The sequence below is a fragment of the Gobius niger genome (assembly GCF_951799975.1).
Source record: "Gobius niger genome assembly, chromosome: 20".
In the NCBI taxonomy this organism is placed as follows: Eukaryota; Metazoa; Chordata; class Actinopteri; order Gobiiformes; family Gobiidae; genus Gobius; species Gobius niger.
This window is the reverse complement of record NC_136871.1, coordinates 302,306-321,315: the sequence shown is the minus strand read 5'-3', so window position 1 is coordinate 321,315 and position 19,010 is coordinate 302,306. Positions and strand designations below refer to the sequence as shown.

Below are 19,010 nucleotides of genomic sequence, written 5' to 3'. Positions count from 1 at the left end.
TTTTTGTCATTTTTCTGATGGATTTTTTGATGAATTTTTGTCATTTTTTGATGGATTTTTGTCATTTTTTTGATGGATTTTTGTCACTTTTTTGATGGATTTTTGTCATTTTTCTGATGGATTTTTGTCATTTTTTGATGGATTTTTGTCATTTTTTGATGAATTTTTTGATGAATTTTTGTCATTTTTTTTGATGGATTTTTGTCTTTTTTTTGATGGATTTTTGTCATTTTTCTGATGGATTTTTTTAAAGGCAACAAATAATTGTTTGAATAATCGTGATTTCAATTATGACAAAAATAATCGTGATTATTATTTTTTCAATAATCGAGCAGCCCTAGTCTTAATTAATTAATATTAGTCTTAATTTTAGTCAAAGTGATATTTTTGTGACTAAAATTGGACTAAAACTAAATGCAAAGTTTCTCATGAGACTAAAACTGTGACTAAAATGTCCAGATATTTGAGTCGACTAAAATCAGACTAAATAAAAGTGAAAAGGAGAGACTAAAATCATCCAAACTTGTATTGAGCGTCTGAAAGAGCCTCAGATCATGTTTAAAGGATCAGCTCTGAGCTTTGTTCATGTGGAGCAGAAACATGAAGCAGAGGAACAACATTAAACATGATTAGAATCAATATTATCAATGCAAAGTCCACTCAATTAGTCTAACATTTAGTCGAGTAAAACTAGATTAAAATTGAAAAGTTTTTTTTGACTAAATCTCGACTAAAACTAAAATAAAACATGTCAAAAGTAACACTGGTTGCAACACAGTAAGTCGTGTGCTTACCTCAAAACTGAGATTAAAAGTTTATAAACCAAATGCCATTTCAGATTTATTCAAGTGTTGAGATTGAAAAGTGCATTAACACATAATACAGCCTCCAAAGACGAGTATTGAAAGTATCGCGATACTTGATAAAGTATCCATACTTGGTATTGCAGCAAAAATGGTCGCAATACGATACAATATTTTGTCCCAGCCCTGATAAATAACCAGCATTATTCTACCCTCATGTGAACAGTTCTAGTCTGACTTAAAGGAAGAGGCCACTGTTTTTACATACGGAGATATGTTCTTACCTTAGCTGAGAGGACTTCAGCGTCCGCACAGTAAAGTGAAGATATTACTGCGCGGATCGAAGTACTCCTGGTATTACTACGCCTTACAATATAGTTCCTTTGTATCCGCTGAGAACATCCACGTTGTTTAATGGTGTAACTATACTTTTGTAGTGTAAAACTCCACACACTGCAAAAAGTAATGAACTAGACCAGTATAAACATCTCAGTTTGAGCACAATAATCCACATTTTAGTTGTTGTGACTGGTTAAGAAGTTGTTGTGCATTTGTCCCAGATTATTTCACTTGTTCTGAGATGTTTCTGACTCGTTTCGATACATTTCGTTCTTATTTCAGGTCATTTTCTTTGCCAATGGGGAAAGAAAATTGGTCTTATCTCATTGGCAATTTTACTTTCTTATTTCAAGCGAGATTTACCCTAGAACTGGTGTGAAATGTCCTCAAACAAGCAAAGCAAACTCGGTCCGATCAGGAAAAGTGTCTGAATGAGTGAAAACCGCTCAAAACAAGAAACATTTCCTCAATTCAAGTCATTTAAGACAATGCTTGATATTTTGTAGTGATATTTAAATAGGGAAAATGTGGAAGAGCTCGGTAGCTTCTATCTTCACCTCATTAGGCTAAATGCTAACGCCGTCTGTGCTGTGTTTACGTGACTGAAGACCAGACAGGTACACATGAACTCATCTAAGCTCAGGTAAGAACAAATCTTAATATGTAAAAGCCTATTCCTTTAAAGCTCGTCCTGTATTTCTGACTCAATATTCCTATGAAGCATCTCTGTAAACTGGTTTTGTATCCGCCTCCTGAGCTCCGATGTCTCCGAGCTGAAACTGCAGCGCCGCAGCTCGGAGAAAACCTTTGATCCTGGGTGGATTTTTCCGACTTCCGACTGAACTGTTGCCTCAAACGTTTCCCCGTATTTTGAGACTCGGGCGCAGGTTTGTGTTGACATAATACAGGCGCAGGTGACGGGCGTGGCCTCCTGATTCACCCGGGACGGTCCCGGTTAAAGCCCTGTGTCCTGGCAGATTCCTCCTGAACTATTGTGTTGTTTGAAACCGACACGCCGGCTCCAGAGCGAGCTGACTGAGGGCGCATGAGCTTCTGCAAACAGAGACTCTTGTCCTTTGAGCACATTGTGATGCTCCTAAAACTGAGGGTGTTAATTAAATGTTGATGAAATGTTTGCCCCCTTTAAAGGAACAGGCCCTGGTTTTTCCACACTGAGATATGTTCTTACCTGAGCTGTGACGAGTTCTTTAGGACCTGTCTGATCTTCAGTCACGTAAACACAGCGCAGACGGCGTTAGCATTTAGCCTCTCCCTCTCTCCTCTATAGCTCCAAAACAGGTCAAGATAGAAGCTACCAAGCTCTTCCACGTTTCCCCTATTTAAATATGGTTACGTGAAGTGTTCCACTACAAAGTATAATTACACACACTTAAACAATGTGGATTTTCTAAGTGGATAAAAGGGGGAACTATATTGTAAGGCGTAATAATACCAGGAGTAGTTTGGCATCCGCACAGTAAAGTGAAGATTACTGTGCGGATTTCGAAAAATGTGTTTTTTGTCATTTTTTGTAATTTTTTTGTAATTTTTTAGTACATTTTTTGTCACTTTTTTGTCATTTTTTTGTAATTTTTTGTCACTTTTTTGTCATTTTTTTGTCATTTTTTTGTCATTTTTTTGTCATTTTTTGTCATTTTTTTGTCATTTTTTTGTCATTTTTTGTCATTTTTTTGTCATTTTTTTGTCATTTTTTGTCACTTTTTTGTCATTTTTTTGTCATTTTTTTGTCATTTTTTGTCATTTTTTGTTACTTTTTTGTCACTTTTTTGTCACTTTTTTGTCATTTTTTGTCATTTTTTGTCATTTTTTGTCATTTTTTGTCACTTTTTTGTCATTTTTTTGTCATTTTTTGTCATTTTTTGTCACTTTTTTGTCACTTTTTTGTCACTTTTTTGTCACTTTTTTGTCACTTTTTTGTCATTTTTTGTCATTTTTTGTCATTTTTTGTCATTTTTTGTCACTTTTTTGTCATTTTTTTGTCATTTTTTGTCATTTTTTGTCATTTTTTGTCACTTTTTTGTCACTTTTTTGTCATTTTTTGTCATTTTTTGTAATTTTTTGTCATTTTTTTGTAATTTTTTGTTACTTTTTTGTCACTTTTTTGTCCTTTTTTTGTCATTTTTTGTTACTTTTTTGTCACTTTTTTGTCACTTTTTTGTCACTTTTTTGTAATTTTTTGTTACTTTTGTCACTTTTTTGTCACTTTTTTGTAATTTTTTGTAATTTTTTGTAATTTTTTGTCACTTTTTTGTCACTTTTTTGTAATTTTTTGTTACTTTTTTGTTACTTTTTTGTCACTTTTTTGTAATTTTTTGTAATTTTTTGTAATTTTTTGTCATTTTTTGTCATTTTTTTGTCACTTTTTTGTAATTTTTTGTTACTTTTTTGTCACTTTTTTGTCACTTTTTTGTAATTTTTTTGTAATTTTTTGTAATTTTTTGTCATTTTTTGTCACTTTTTTGTCACTTTTTTGTAATTTTTTGTTACTTTTTTGTCACTTTTTTGTCACTTTTTTGTAATTTTTTTGTAATTTTTTGTAATTTTTTGTCATTTTTTGTCACTTTTTTGTAATTTTTTGTAATTTTTTGTCATTTTTTGTCATTTTTTTGTCATTTTTTTGTCATTTTTTGTCATTTTTTTTGTCATTTTTTTGTCATTTTTTTGTCATTTTTTGTTACTTTTTTGTCACTTTTTTGTCACTTTTTTGTCACTTTTTTGTCATTTTTTTTGTCATTTTTTTGTCATTTTTTTGTCATTTTTGGTTACTTTTTTGTCACTTTTTTGTCACTTTTTTGTCACTTTTTTGTAATTTTTTGTAATTTTTTGTTACTTTTGTCACTTTTTTGTCACTTTTTTGTCACTTTTTTGTAATTTTTTGTAATTTTTTGTCACTTTTTTGTCACTTTTTTGTAATTTTTTGTTACTTTTTTGTCACTTTTTTGTAATTTTTTGTAATTTTTTGTTACTTTTTTGTCACTTTTTTGTAATTTTTTGTAATTTTTTGTAATTTTTTTGTAATTTTTTGTCACTTTTTTGTCACTTTTTTGTCATTTTTTGTCATTTTTTGTCATTTTTTGTCATTTTTTGTAATTTTTTGTCACTTTTTTGTAATTTTTTTGTAATTTTTTTTAATTTTTTGTCACTTTTTTGTCACTTTTTTGTCATTTTTTTGTCATTTTTTGTCACTTTTTTGTCATTTTTTGTCATTTTTTGTAATTTTTTGTAATTTTTTGTCACTTTTTTGTAATTTTTAAGTAAATTTTTTGTCACTTTTTGTCTTTTTTTTTGTCATTTTTTGTCATTTTTTGTCATTTTTTTGTCCTTTTTTTGTCCTTTTTTTGTCATTTTTTGTTACTTTTTTGTCACTTTTTTGTCACTTTTTTGTCACTTTTTTGTAATTTTTTGTAATTTTTTGTTACTTTTGTCACTTTTTTGTCACTTTTTTGTAATTTTTTGTCACTTTTTGTTACTTTTTTGTCACTTTTTTGTCACTTTTTTGTCACTTTTTTGTAATTTTTTGTAATTTTTTGTTACTTTTGTCACTTTTTTGTCACTTTTTTGTAATTTTTTGTAATTTTTTGTTACTTTTTTGTCACTTTTTTGTAATTTTTTTGTCACTTTTTTGTAATTTTTTGTAATATTTTGTAATTTTTTGTTACTTTTGTCACTTTTTTGTCACTTTTTTGTCACTTTTTTGTAATTTTTTGTAATTTTTTGTCACTTTTTTGTCACTTTTTTGTAATTTTTTGTTACTTTTTTGTCACTTTTTTGTAATTTTTTGTAATTTTTTGTTACTTTTTTGTCACTTTTTTGTAATTTTTTGTAATTTTTTGTAATTTTTTTGTAATTTTTTGTCACTTTTTTGTCACTTTTTTGTCATTTTTTGTCATTTTTTGTCATTTTTTGTAATTTTTTGTAATTTTTTGTCACTTTTTTGTAATTTTTTTGTAATTTTTTTTAATTTTTTGTCACTTTTTTGTCACTTTTTTGTCATTTTTTTGTCATTTTTTGTCACTTTTTTGTCATTTTTTGTCATTTTTTGTAATTTTTTGTAATTTTTTGTCACTTTTTTGTAATTTTTAAGTAAATTTTTTGTCACTTTTTGTCTTTTTTTTTGTCATTTTTTGTCATTTTTTGTCATTTTTTTGTCCTTTTTTTGTCCTTTTTTTGTCATTTTTTGTTACTTTTTTGTCACTTTTTTGTCACTTTTTTGTCACTTTTTTGTAATTTTTTGTAATTTTTTGTTACTTTTGTCACTTTTTTGTCACTTTTTTGTAATTTTTTGTCACTTTTTGTTACTTTTTTGTCACTTTTTTGTCACTTTTTTGTCACTTTTTTGTAATTTTTTGTAATTTTTTGTTACTTTTGTCACTTTTTTGTCACTTTTTTGTAATTTTTTGTAATTTTTTGTTACTTTTTTGTCACTTTTTTGTAATTTTTTGTAATTTTTTGTTACTTTTTTGTAATTTTTTTGTAATTTTTTGTAATTTTTTGTCACTTTTTTGTCACTTTTTTGTCATTTTTTGTCACTTTTTTGTAATTTTTAAGTAAATTTTTTGTCTTTTTTTTTGTCATTTTTTTGTCATTTTTTGTCATTTTTTGTCACTTTTTTGTCATTTTTTTTGTCATTTTTTTTGTCATTTCTTGTCACTTTTTTGTCACTTTTTTGTAATTTTTTGTCACTTTTTTGTCACTTTTTTGTCATTTTTTTGTAATTTTTTGTCACTTTTTTGTCACTTTTTTGTCATTTTTTTTGTCATTTTTTGTCACTTTTTTGTCATTTTTTGTAATTTTTTTTAATTTTTTGTCAGCTTTTTTTGTAATTTGGCATCCGCACAGTAAAGTGAAGATTACTGCGCAGATTTCGAACTTCTATCTTGACCTGTTTTGGAGCTATAGAGGAGAGAGGGAGAGGCTAAATGCTAACGCCGTCTGCGCTGTGTTTACGTGACTGAAGATCAGACAGGTCCTAAAGAACTCGTCACAGCTCAGGTAAGAACATATCTCTGTTCCTTTAACAGCACCACTCTCGACACGTACCACGTTCTTGTAGGCGACCGACAGCAGGTTGCGCTCCTCGTTGCTCAGCTCGTTGTTCTGTTCGGTCACGGCCTTCATCGCGGCCGCCATGTCGTCGTAACGCTCGGCCTGCTCTGCCAGCTTGGCCTTCTGCACCAGGTCGCTCTTATCCATCTCGCCGCTAGAGGAGGACGACAGGAAGAACATGTGTTAGGACGACAGGAAGAACATGTGTTAGGACGACAGGGAGAACATGTGTTAGGACAACAGGAAGAACATGTGTTAGGACGACAGGAAGAACATGTGTTAGGACGACAGGGAGAACATGTGTTAGGACAACAGGAAGAACATGTGTTAGGACGACAGGAAGAACATGTGTTAGGACGACAGGGAGAACATGTGTTAGGACAGGGAGAACATGTGTGAGGACGACAGGGAGAACATGTGTTAGGACGACAGGGAGAACATGTGTTAGGACGACAGGGAGAACATGTGTTAGGACGACAGGGAGAACATGTGTTAGGACGACAGGGAGAACATGTGTTAGGACGACAGGAAGAACATGTGTTAGGACCAGTCATTTCAGAACGTCCTTTCACCACAAGATCGAGAGGAAAAAAAACACATTCTCATCTTTATTTCTCACACTGATGCCTCTTAACCCCCGGCTTTAACCGAGTGCGTTTCTCCAGTTTGCTCACAGCCTGTAGGCCATGGTAACGCCTCATTTGAAAGCTAATCTCATTTGAGCTGATCTAAATGGATCCTTTTCCTTAAAGATGTCGAAGTTTTTTTCATCGTTTGTTGGGTTTTCATCACATTTTCATCACGTTTTTGTTGCTCTTTAGATGCGTTTTCGTTGATCTTTTGTTGCGTTTTCGTCGTACATTTTTGTCACTTTTCCAGTGTTTTTTACCACGTTTTTGTTGCACTTAAATTGTGTTTATGTCACGCATTTCTGTCACGTTTTTGTTGCTCTTTAGATGCGTTTTCGTCAAGCATTTTTTCACGTTTCTGTCTCTCTCTTTTTGTCTGACATTTTGTCATGTTTTTGTCACGTTTTCATCGATCTTTTGTTGCGTTTTTGTCGTACATTTTTGTCACTTTTCCAGTGTTTTTTACCACGTTTTTGTTGCTCTTAAATTGTGTTTATGTCACGCATTTCTGTCACGTTTTTGTTGCTCTTTAGATGCGTTTTCGTTGATCTTTTGTCACACATTTTGTCATGATTTTGTTGCGTTTTCATCTGGCATTTTTGTCACTTTTTGGGCACGTTCTCCTCGATCTTTTGTCACGTTTTTGTTGCGTTTTTGTCGTACATTTTGTCACTTTTTCTGTGTTTTTAACCACATTTTTGTTGCTCTTAAATTGTGTTTATGTCACACATTTGCTTCACTTTGTCATTGTTTTTGTCACATTTTTGTTGCTCTTAAAAGGGGCTAGACGCAAGTTAGCCATTTTATACTCGCTACTGCCACCTCAGGTCATATGTGTAACTGCAGCTTCTATATTAAGCTCGTGACGTCACCTTTCTGAGCGACAGTGCAGGATTTCAGAGGCAGTTGTGGTGAACAGGTCTGAGCTCATTCTACACATTAGGACATGGAGGAACATGTAGGAAAATACTTAATTTCGCGTTTTCGTCTCGCATTTCTGTCTCTTTTCCAGCGCTTTCTGTCACGTTCTCGTTGCTCTTTTGTTGCATTTTTATTCTCGTTTTCGTCTCATACATACAGTAAGTAATCGTAAGCAACACGTGTACTTTAAAGTGCGTCCTATGACCAGTCGAGTCTTTTTGGAGCTTTGGTCAAGTAAGTCAAGTTCCGTAAACTGCGACTCGAGTCTCTCACCTCTGCTGATCGGGATCATTCAAGTATCAGTATCGTCAACCAAGTATAGGCCGAAAATCTGCATCATGATATATATTAAAATATCACCATAACGATATATTAAACTATATCATCGACAACAGATGAACTACTTCAAAATCCCAGCCTTACTGGGAAGATTAATTCAGTGAAATAGTTTTCAAGGAGTTGGAGCCGTTCTTCAATGGGTCAAAAACAACAACATGATTCTGAACGTCTCCAAAACTAGATGTCGCTTATTGGGAGTAAACACAAACTAAACAGTAAAACTCAGCTAATACTGAGAACTGAGAGCTCCATGTTGGAACAAGTGCTGCAGATGAAACTTCTGGGAGTCACAGTGGATCATGTGATCGGTAAAGTGGGTAAAGCTGGAGCTGTGGTCAGAAGGTGCTCGTATTACAGAACTCCAGCTGTTAAAAAACTAGTAGTTCAGTCTTTTGTGTTATCACATCTGGAATATTGCTCCGTTATATGGTCCGCTGCAAATAAAACTGCAAGGCTTCAGGTGGTTCAGAACAGAGCCCGCCTGGTGATCAGGTGTCCGGACTCCACCAGTGTTCTACCTTAAACTGGCCGTTGCTCCAAAATCTAAAGAAAATAATTTTGACTGGCAACCCTATGGCACTATTTGAAAACATTAAATATGTGAAGCAGAAACTCTGATTCCACGCGGCGCTCGCGGTGACGACGTGGCGATAAATGGACCTAGAACAAGTCGCTGCTAAAAACGGTTGAATCTAGATCGTCGTGATTGTGGAAGAAGCTGCCTGTGAATCTGAGAGATTCATCCAATTTACATGTTTTCAAAAACACACTAAAATCTGTGGTCTGGTTTCAGTCATTATATCTGGTCCTGTGTTACTGTTGTGCCTTGTTTTAATGAATGTTATTTTATTGTAAATGCTTTTTAATCCTGGACCCCACAAAGACTAGCAACCATTGAAAATATCAGGCATTGTCTTAAATGACTTGAATTGAGGAAATGTTTCTTGTTTTGAGCGGTTTTCTCTCATTTAGACACTTTTCCTGATCGGACCGAGTTTGCTTTGCTTGTTTGAGGACATTTCAGGCCAGTTCTAGGGTAAATCTCGCTTGAAATAAGAAAGTAAAGTTGCCAATGAGATAAGACCAATGGCAAATGGGGAAAGAACATTTTTGTCATTTTTTTGTTATTTTTTGTATTTTTTTTTGTCAGTTTTTTGTAATTTTTTCGTCAAATTTTCCATCACATTTTTGTCATTTTTTTGTCATTTTTTCGTCCATTTTTTATCAATTTTTTTGTCACATTTTTGTCATTTTTTGTATTTTTTTTTTCAGTTTTTTGTCATTTTTTCGTCAATTTTTCATCATTTTTTTGTATTTTTTTTGTCATATTTTTGTCAAATTTCAATGAGTTGAATTGAGGAAATGTTTCTTGTTTTGAGCGGTTTTCACTCATTTAGACACTTTTCCTGATCGGACCGAGTTTGCTTTGCTTGTTTGAGGACATTTCAGACCAGTTCTAGGGTAAATCTCGCTTGAAATAAGAAAGTAAAACTGCCAATGAGATAAGAACAATTTTCTTTCCCCTTTGGCAAAGAAAATGACCTGAAATAAGGACGAAATGTATCGAAACGAGTCAGAAACATCTCAGAACAAGTGAAATAATCTGGGACAAATGCCCAACAACTTCTTAACTCATCAGAACAACTAAAATCTGGATTATTGTGCTCAAACTGAGATGTTTATACTGATGTAGTTAGTTACTTTTTGCAGTGAACCAATAACCAATAAACAATTTTCTCTAATGGCGCACTAACATATCAAAAAATGATATAACGATACACGATACGATACGGCCCCCCCCTCCAACCAAGCATCATTACAGCCCCGGTATTAGAAGTGAACAGTACGCAGCTCGTTCATAGACATTCATGGAGGCGATCGTGTTGGCTTTAATCAGGCAATCACCGCCGCTGATCCGGGACTGGGATTATTTTCTGGACAATTTGTGCTGGATTTGGGATCGAGGACTAAAACCTAATTTCAGTCGTCAGCGTGTCGGGACGTCTGGACTCCGCCCCCACACATGACGAGCGTTTAATCCACGGGAAGAGGAGGGAAAAGCACCACGTCTGTCATCAATAATGTGTAAAGTTTGCCTCATTTCCTTTTACTTCAGGGTTTATTCAGGCAGAAACAAGATCATCTGATGCTTTTGAAGGCCCATATACTGTCATTTAATGCAGTGGTTCTCAACCTTTCAGAGCCGCGACCCCCATTATAACAGTTCATTAGGATTGTGACCCCCACCCGGGTCAGACCATGGGGACTTTAACCCCTTAACTCCCGCCTGAACCCAGCACAGTTTCTCCAGTTTGGCTTTACCCCAATCCAAAAGCTTCTGGAAAAAAGGTGAGAAAATAGCGACAAAACTGAGACGAAAACAATGATGGAAATGTGACCAAAAAATAACAAAATAAAAAAAAAAAAGACAAAAAATAACGAAAAAATGACCCAAAAAAATGACAAAAATTTGATAAAATGTGACAAAAATTGACAAAAAAATTGATGAAAAAGTTACAAAAATGAGTTGAATACCCAACTAAAAAATGAAAAAAATACAAAAAAATTACAAAAAAATAAAATAAAAAATGAAAAAATGGGAAAAAAAAAAAAAAAAAAAGACAAAAAAAATAAAAAAATATGAAAAAATTACTAAAAAAATTACAAAAAAAATGAAAAAAAATGAAAAAAAATTGAAAAAAAATGACAAAAAATGAAAAAATGACAAAAAAATGACAAAAAATAAATAAAACATTACAAAATTACAAAAAAATGACCAAAAAAATGACCAAAAAAATGACAAAAAAATGACAAAAAATTGACAAAATGTGACAAAAAATTATGAAAAATTATGAAAAAGTTACAAAAATGAGTTGAATACCCACAAAAAAATGATGGAAAACACATCTGGTGACGTGAGGAAAAAGATCCTCTGGGTTCAGGTGGGAGTTAAGAGGTTAACCTGTACAACTCGTAAAAGACAAAGAAAAAACAACGGCTGAAACAAAAATGAATTAAATTTAGAACAAATAACGCCCCCCCTGGTAAAACAGCATGTTTGCTACGACACCATAATAATAACATTCAAACATATATGTTATCTATATGCTCTGGCGACCCCCCCACATTTGTCTCGCGACCCCCACGTTGAGAAGCCCTGATTTAATGCCACAAACGCAGAGAGAAAGTCAGTTTGAGGCTAATTTGTTGCTTTTTAATGACGTTTAAGGCCTTACAAAAATGAGTTGAATACCCAACAAAAAAATGACAAAAAAAAGAAAAAAAAATGACAAAAAAAAATGACCAAAAAAAAAATTAAATAAAAAAAAAGACAAAATGTGACAAAAAAAATGACAAAAATTTGATTAAAAAAAGGACAAAAAAAAGACAAAATGTGACACAAAATGACAAAAAATGAGTGGAAAACCCAACAAAAAAAAACAAATGTGATAGAAAAAGAAAGATCCTCTGGGTTCAGGCAGGAGTTAAGAGGTTAAACTATACAACTCTTAAAAGTCAAAGTAAAAACAATGGCTAAAACAAAAATGACCTACATTTAGAACAAATAACGGCACCCTGGTAAAACAGCATGTTTGCTACGACACCATAATAATAACATTAAAACATATATTTTATCTATGTGCTCTGGCGACCCCCCAAATTTGTCTCGGAGAAAAAGTCTGTTTGAGGCTAATGTGTTGCTTTTTAAAGACGTTTAAAGGCCTTGACCTCCTACCAGGGTATTGTCGCTCACTAACTCAAACATAAATGATAGAAAATGCATCAGTGAGATCTGCATAACGTCGTTTAAAGGCCTTGACCTCCTACCAGGGTACTGTCGCTCACTAACTCAAACATACATGATAGAAAACGCATCAGTGAGATCTGCATGATGTCGTTTAAGGCCTTGACCTCCTACCAGGGTATTGTCGCTCACTAACTCAAACATAAATGATAGAAAACGCATCACTGAGATCTGCATGATGTCGTTTAAGGCCTTGACCTCCTACCAGGGTATTGTCGCTCACTAACTCAAACATAAATGATAAACGCATCAGTGAGATCTGCATGATGCCGTTTAAGGCCTTGACCTCCTACCAGGGTACTGTCGCTCACTAACTCAAACATACATGATAGAAAACGCATCAGTGAGATCTGCATGATGTCGTTTAAGGCCTTGACCTCCTACCAGGGTATTGTCGCTCACTAACTCAAACATAAATGATAAACGCATCAGTGAGATCTGCATGATGTCGTTTAAGGCCTTGACCTCCTACCAGGGTATTGTCGCTCACTAACTCAAACATAAATGATAAACGCATCAGTGAGATCTGCATGATGCCGTTTAAGGCCTTGACCTCCTACCGGGGTATTGTCGCTCACTAACTCAAACATAAATGATAGAAAATGCATCAGTGAGATCTGCATGATGCCGTTTAAGGCCTTGACCTCCTACCAGGGTATTGTCGCTCACTAACTCAAACATAAATGATAGAAAACGCATCAGTGAGATCTGCATGATGTCGTTTAAAGCCCGTCTCCGTGCCGATCGCTCCCTGCATTATTCACGAGCGGGCTTAATGTAAAAGCGCTGTACGTGGGAGTAGGTGGAGCGCCCGGTTTAGCTGCTCTTTAGTGGAGCGTGGCAGATCTAAATGAGTGCGAGGCAGTGTCCTACTTAAACCTCACAGATTCATCTGGAGCTGCGAACCCCGGGGGCCGGAGCCGGAGCCAGGTCGCTTCACTCAAACGGACAGCGTTTCGGAGACTATTACGGGGATTTGCATGTTATATTTACCATGCTGTGTTTGCATGTTGGGTAGAGTCGCAGATAAAGGTTTTTTAATGGACGCAATTCACTACAGTTTATGAGGAAAATGTGCCGGCGAATCGTGATCTGCTCATCGTCTGCTGATGTATCACAATACCTTTTTCCCATGATACAGATACTTACATAAAGTATCGATACTTTCAATTCTTTTCTGAAATATGGTGAGTTAAAAGGATGAACAAATCAGAACAGTCCTTGTCGATGCATTAAAGGGATATTTCAGGATGTTTGACACAGGGCCTCACTTCCTCGTTATCCAGAGTGTTGCTGGATTATGGAGATGTTTTTTTTGTAATTCATGCAGTTCTTATATTTTATTTATAAGAGTTTCGTGGCGCTAGGCTAATGCTAGGCTAATGCATGTCTATGGTAATAGCAGTATCTTGAGCCCCTTCCCAAAACGACAGCAGCACATAATACAAAACCATCTGCCTCTGAAGGCCTTTCCAAGTCTATCGCGTTATGTTTGGAAATCTAAAAGACACAAGGAGCACAAATGGACGAAAAAGTGACAAGAATTTGACCATAAAAAATGTGAATAATTTGACGAAAAAGTGACAAAAAAGTCACGAAACTTTGACAAAAATGAGTCGACTGCCCGACAAAAAAAGTGATGGAAAAAAATCTGCCATGAGGAAAAAGATCCATTTAGTTTTGTAGGTCTTTCAGATGAGGCGTTACACTGGCCGACAGGATTTGGGTAAAGCTGAACTGGAGAAAATGCTCTGGGTTCAGGCGGAGGTTAAGAGGTTAATAAACAGTATTTAAGCACAGGAACAGTACTTTGGGGGTACATTTTGTCCCTCAGCGCCCCCTAACTAAACTATCTCCCCACGGCTCTGCTGCCTTTACATCACTCCAGTACGTGGTGTATCATTGAGGAAAACTCCCGTAATCACACCGGCAGAACTGAACCCAGCGCCGTCAGAGGAAGAGTCTGCTCTCGCCGCACATTTAGACCAGGCTTTTTATTTGTATTATTCATGAGTTTACAGAGTGTGTTACATAATGCACTCGCCTTTGTAAATGAGAGGGAAAAAAGGTCAGTGATTAGATGACGGCGGTTTGAGTTTTTAAAGGCTGAAATCTGAATACGCTGATCTACTGCAGGGATCCACTAGGGGGTCGCGAGACTAATGTGGGGGGTCGCCAGAGCATATAGAGAAAATATATGTTTTAATGTTATTATTATGGTGTCGTAGCAAACATGCTTTTACCAGGGGGCCGTTATTTGTTCTAAATTTAGTTCATTTTTGTTTTTCTTTGTTTTTTCTTTGGTTTTTCAGAGTTGTATAGTTTAACCTCTTAACTCCCGCCTGAACCCAGAGGAGCTTTTTCCTCACGTCATCACATTTGTTTTCCATCATTTTTTGTTGGGTATTTTTGTAACTTTTTCATCATTTTTTTCATCATTTTTTGTCACATTTTTGTTAATTTTTTGTAATTTTTTGTTCACATTTTTATCAAATTTTTGTAATTTTTTGGTCACATTTTTTTTCATTTTTTTGTCAATTTTTATCAATTTTTAGTCATTTTTTGGTCACATTTTTGTCAATTTTTTGTAATTTTTTGGTCACATTTTTTTTCATTTTTTCGTCATTTTTTATCAAATTTTTGTCATTTTTTTGTCACATTTTTATCAAATTTTTGTGATTTTTTGGTCACATTTTTTTTCATTTTTTCGTCATTTTTTATCAAATTTTTGTCATTTTTTTGTCTCATTTTTGTCAATTTTTTGTAATTTTTGTGTCACATTTTTTTTCATTTTTTCGTCACATTTTTATCCCATTTTTGTCATTTTTTCGTCATTTTTTGTCAATTTCTTGTGACATTTTGCCACTTTTTCATCAATTTTTCGTCACTTTTTTCTCACATTTCCATCATTGTTTTCGTCTCAGTTCTGTCGCTATTTTCTCCCCTTTTTTCACAGAAGCTTTTGGATTGGGGTAAAGCCAAACTGGAGAAACTGTGCTCGGTTCAGGCGGGAGTTAAGGGGTTAATGTCCCTGTTTTTCCCACGGTCTGACCCGGGTGGGGGTCACGATCCTTATTAACTGTTATAATGGGGGTCGCGACTCTAAAGGGTTGAGAACCACCGATCTAATGTATCAGCTAATGGAGCCACTTTCAGGCACATTTTAATTGCTATTACGTATAACACATCAGTTTGTTTGCCGGGTATGAAGATTCTTTTTTCACATCGTCTTTAAAGTATGTTTTTGCTCCGTCTGTGCGAGGCCGAGCGCAGTGTTTGAACAGGCCTTAGGAGGATTTGAAGTGTTTTTCTGCTGGAGTTCGGGGAGGTGTCAGTGGGATTTGGGCGGGTTTTAGAAGGATTTGCTCAGGTATCCTCCACAGGCGCCGACACCTGGCTCTGCTCCCCGAGTCGTCCTCAGATCTATTTCTGAACGCACGGAGGAAGGAAGCAGCTTTTTGTACCCAATTAGAACCATTTCCAAACGTCCCCCACACGGCGGCAGGTTTAATGATCGTTTAAGGCCACAAACACGGAGAAAAACTTCATTTCGTAACATTTGTAAACATCCAAACAAACAGAGGAATGATATTCAAAACCAAAGGGAAGCTTCGGAGCCAGAGATTGTGTAAAATTTCATTCAAACTTGCAGCGGAATTTGTTTAAGACGATAGTTTTTGAAGAATGTGTGCAGTAAAAATAGTGATATATATTATAGAGGCTTTTTAATCACTTTTAAGTCCTTAATTTGTGCATAATGTTCTCTATCTATCAACATTATTACACTTTTCAATATTAATCAAGCAAAAGCACATAACAAAACGCAGACGTGAGCAGATAAATGTCCTCAAGTAAGTGCGACTTTGCTTAAAAAGTATGTTATTTGAACTTGGCTCTAAATTGAATTTATTTGCATTCGGATCATTTATTTGAGATTAAATGACCAACAAACATTGTTCAACTAAAAAAGGGCACAAAAAACACTTTTCAACTTTTATCCTAATTAATAATTAATAATTTCAAGCCTTTTTTTTCTGTTTTTTTTCCCTTTTTTTTCTCCATTTCCCAATTTGTCTTTTTTTTTGTTCAACTTTCCCCAATTACTCCCCCTCTTAATTATTATTTTTTTCACTTTTTTTTTTATTTTTCCCCTTTTTTTTCTTCTTTTTTTTTTCAAATTTCCCCATTTCCCAATTTGCCTTTTTTTCTCCATCATTTTATTTTTATTTTCCCCCAATTACTCCCCCTCTTAATTTGTTTTATTTTTTAATTTTCCACTTTTTTTTTTATTTTTCACCTTTTTTTTCTCCGTTATTTTCCATGTCTTTTTTTTTTTCAAATTTCCCCATTTCCCAATTTGCCTATTTTTCCATTTTTTTTTTTTTTATTTCTCTCTATTTTTTTTTTACTTTTCTTCCAATTATTCCCCATTTTTCCCCCAATGGTTTTTCTTATCTATTTATTTAATTATTAGTATTTGTTTTATTTATTTACAGAACATATTTCATTATTCTGTAAAAGAAAACTCACGTGACAAAGAACTGCTGGAATAAAAACTCTCAAAACTACAAATATATTGAGAATCGATGCTTTAGAAAATATAACTGTGACTCATTTAGCTGGAAAACATCTTTTGTAGCTTTGCTTACGGCACACGTTCCTTGTGGGGTTTTTTTTTTCGAGACAAAGCCGCGAGATTCGGTCCTTCATCGAGATCTTGCATGGATGATGGGAGAGTGTGACCACCGCCCACAGCCTCCTCCAACACACAGATCCTCAGTGGGGCTGAGATCTGGACCACCCTTTCTGAGCCGGATGAATCACGGCACCGCCAACGAGCCGTTCCCATAAACTACATTCCTGAACGTGCTCGTCAGCGCCCGTGCTCTCCGAAGTCATCGCCGCTTTGATCCCGCCCTCTCGCCCTCACAGCCCGAGCGGGACAGGATGACACGCTTTAGCACAGTCGCTCAAATACCGGAGCCCCGTGTTGCAGAGGCAAACTGAAGAACCACAGGATGAGCTCTCATTCTTAATAACCATCCATCACAAAGCAAGTAAGAGAAAACTCAACTGAAAACCCTTGTATAAAATGAGACGAAAACAATGATGGAAATGTGACAAAAAAGTGACGAAAAATTGATGAAAAATTGAGGAAAAAATGAGGAAAAGTTGAGGAAAAAATGACAAAATTTGACAAAAAATGACAAAAAAAATGACAAAAATGTGACAAGAAAGTAACAAAGATGACTTGAACACCCAACAAAAAAATGATGGGAAAAAAACCTGATGACGTGAGGAAAAAGATCCTCTCGGTTCAGGCGGGAGTTAAGAGGTTAAAGAGGGGGTGTCCTGCTTTAAAGAGGGGGTGTTCTGCTTTAAAGAGGGGGTGTTCTGCTTTAAAGAGGGGGTGTTCTGCTTTAAAGAGGGGGTGTTCTGCTTTAAAGAGGGGGTGTTCTGCTTTAAAGAGGGGGTGTTCTGCTTTAAAGAGGGGGTGTTCTGCTTTAAAGAGGGGGTGTTCTGCTTTTGTCAGTCCCATAGCACCAGTCTATATCTCACTACAATGATGACAAACCTTCTGTTGGTCTGTAAATGCAGTAAATTAGAATAACTGCCTTGTATTAAATGTCTCTCTCAAAATGGCTGTAGTGAATGTCTTGAAATAGGCCTCTGTCTCTTTAAGAACCTCTGAGCCTTTAGACACGCCCCCTCCACACGCTGTCTGTGGCATCAGTGGGGAGGGGGTTCTGCTGAGGAGCAGTGGTTGGTTACTCGGCTGGTGACCAAAGCTCGGAGGCGTCTCCAGGAGGTGGGGGCGTTCCTAGGAGGACTCAGGCAAACCTGTCCCTAAAATGGCCGCCATCAGAGTTTTTACAGATTACTCAGAAATACGTGAATGTGCCAAGGCAACACTTCAGCCATGTTTTTAATGAGGGAGTGACAGAATAACAGGATGGAAAGCTTGAAAAAGTCCATTTAACATAACACCCCCTTTAAAAGGAACAGGCCACCGTTTTTAAATACGGAGATATGTCCTTACTTCAGCTTAGACGAGTTGATGCGTAGCTGTCGAACATGCTAGCATTAGCCTCTCCTCGTCTCCTCTATGGACCCAAACCGGGGTGAAGTTAGGAGCGACCCAGCTCTTCCGTGTTTTCCCTCTTTAAATACGGCTACACGAGCGTTTACTCGATCCAAGGACTGTCACACAGAATTAACCATGTCAATTTTCTAAGCGGACATAAAGGGGAACTATACTGCAAGGCGTAGCAATATTACTACAATATAGTTCCCCTTTTGATCCGGTGAGAGTCGACATGGTTCATTTTGTGTGGCTGTCCTTGGATCGAGTCAACGCTCATGTAACCGTATTTAAAGAGGGAAAAAGCGGAAGCTGCTTCTAACTTCACCTCTGTTTGGATGCATAGATGAGAAGAGGAGAGGCTAACGGCTAATGTGCTAACGCCGTCTGTGCTCTGTTTACGTGAAGTTACACGATGCAAGCAGGGCTGAAGCAACTAATCGATTAATCGACGACTAATCGATTATTGAAATAGTTGACAACTATTTTAGTAATCGATTAATCGTTTTCGAGTTCACACAGACTCAAATAGAGTACAAATTACATGGAAATGTAGTATTTTTGATGAAAACCTGCTTTGTTTTTATAGTAAGTGTATGTAGTTCACTTTGTACATTGTAAATTTCATGAATATCTGTTTGTGTCTCATCCAATCAGAAGCAGAATCAGCACCAAGAGCCTCCAACAAACATTTACGTTACGTTTCCTCCATCAACACGTCCTCAAGCGGCTCCACTTTAGCTTCATGTGATAAAAAAATGGAAAAAAAATAATTTTCCTACACCTTTCACAGCCAAGCGACTAATCGATTAATCGTAAAAATAGTCGATGGATTAATTGATTACAAAATAATCGTTAGTTGCCGCCCTAGATGCAAGTCTAGTTACACAAATGTGGATTTTCTAAGCGGAAAACAAGGTGGAACTATATTGTGAGGCTTAATAACACCTGGAGTACTTCAACGTCCGCGCAGTAATATCCTCAAGTGTTATTACGGCGTACAGTATAGTTCCACCTTTTTATAC

At 35.4% G+C, this 19,010-nt stretch overlaps 1 protein-coding gene across 1 annotated transcript in view; it reads right to left on the bottom strand.

Moving 5' to 3' along the window:
- The window catches only part of LOC306979279 (14-3-3 protein beta/alpha-1), a 51,796-nt gene that overhangs the window by 22,375 nt on the left and 10,411 nt on the right, over nucleotides 1-19,010 (bottom strand). Inside the window, exon 2 of the mRNA XM_079578158.1 lies at nucleotides 6,204-6,363. Within this exon, the coding sequence (XP_079434284.1) occupies nucleotides 6,204-6,356 (153 nt within the window). The 5' untranslated portion in view covers nucleotides 6,357-6,363. The remainder of the gene's footprint in view (nucleotides 1-6,203; nucleotides 6,364-19,010) is intronic.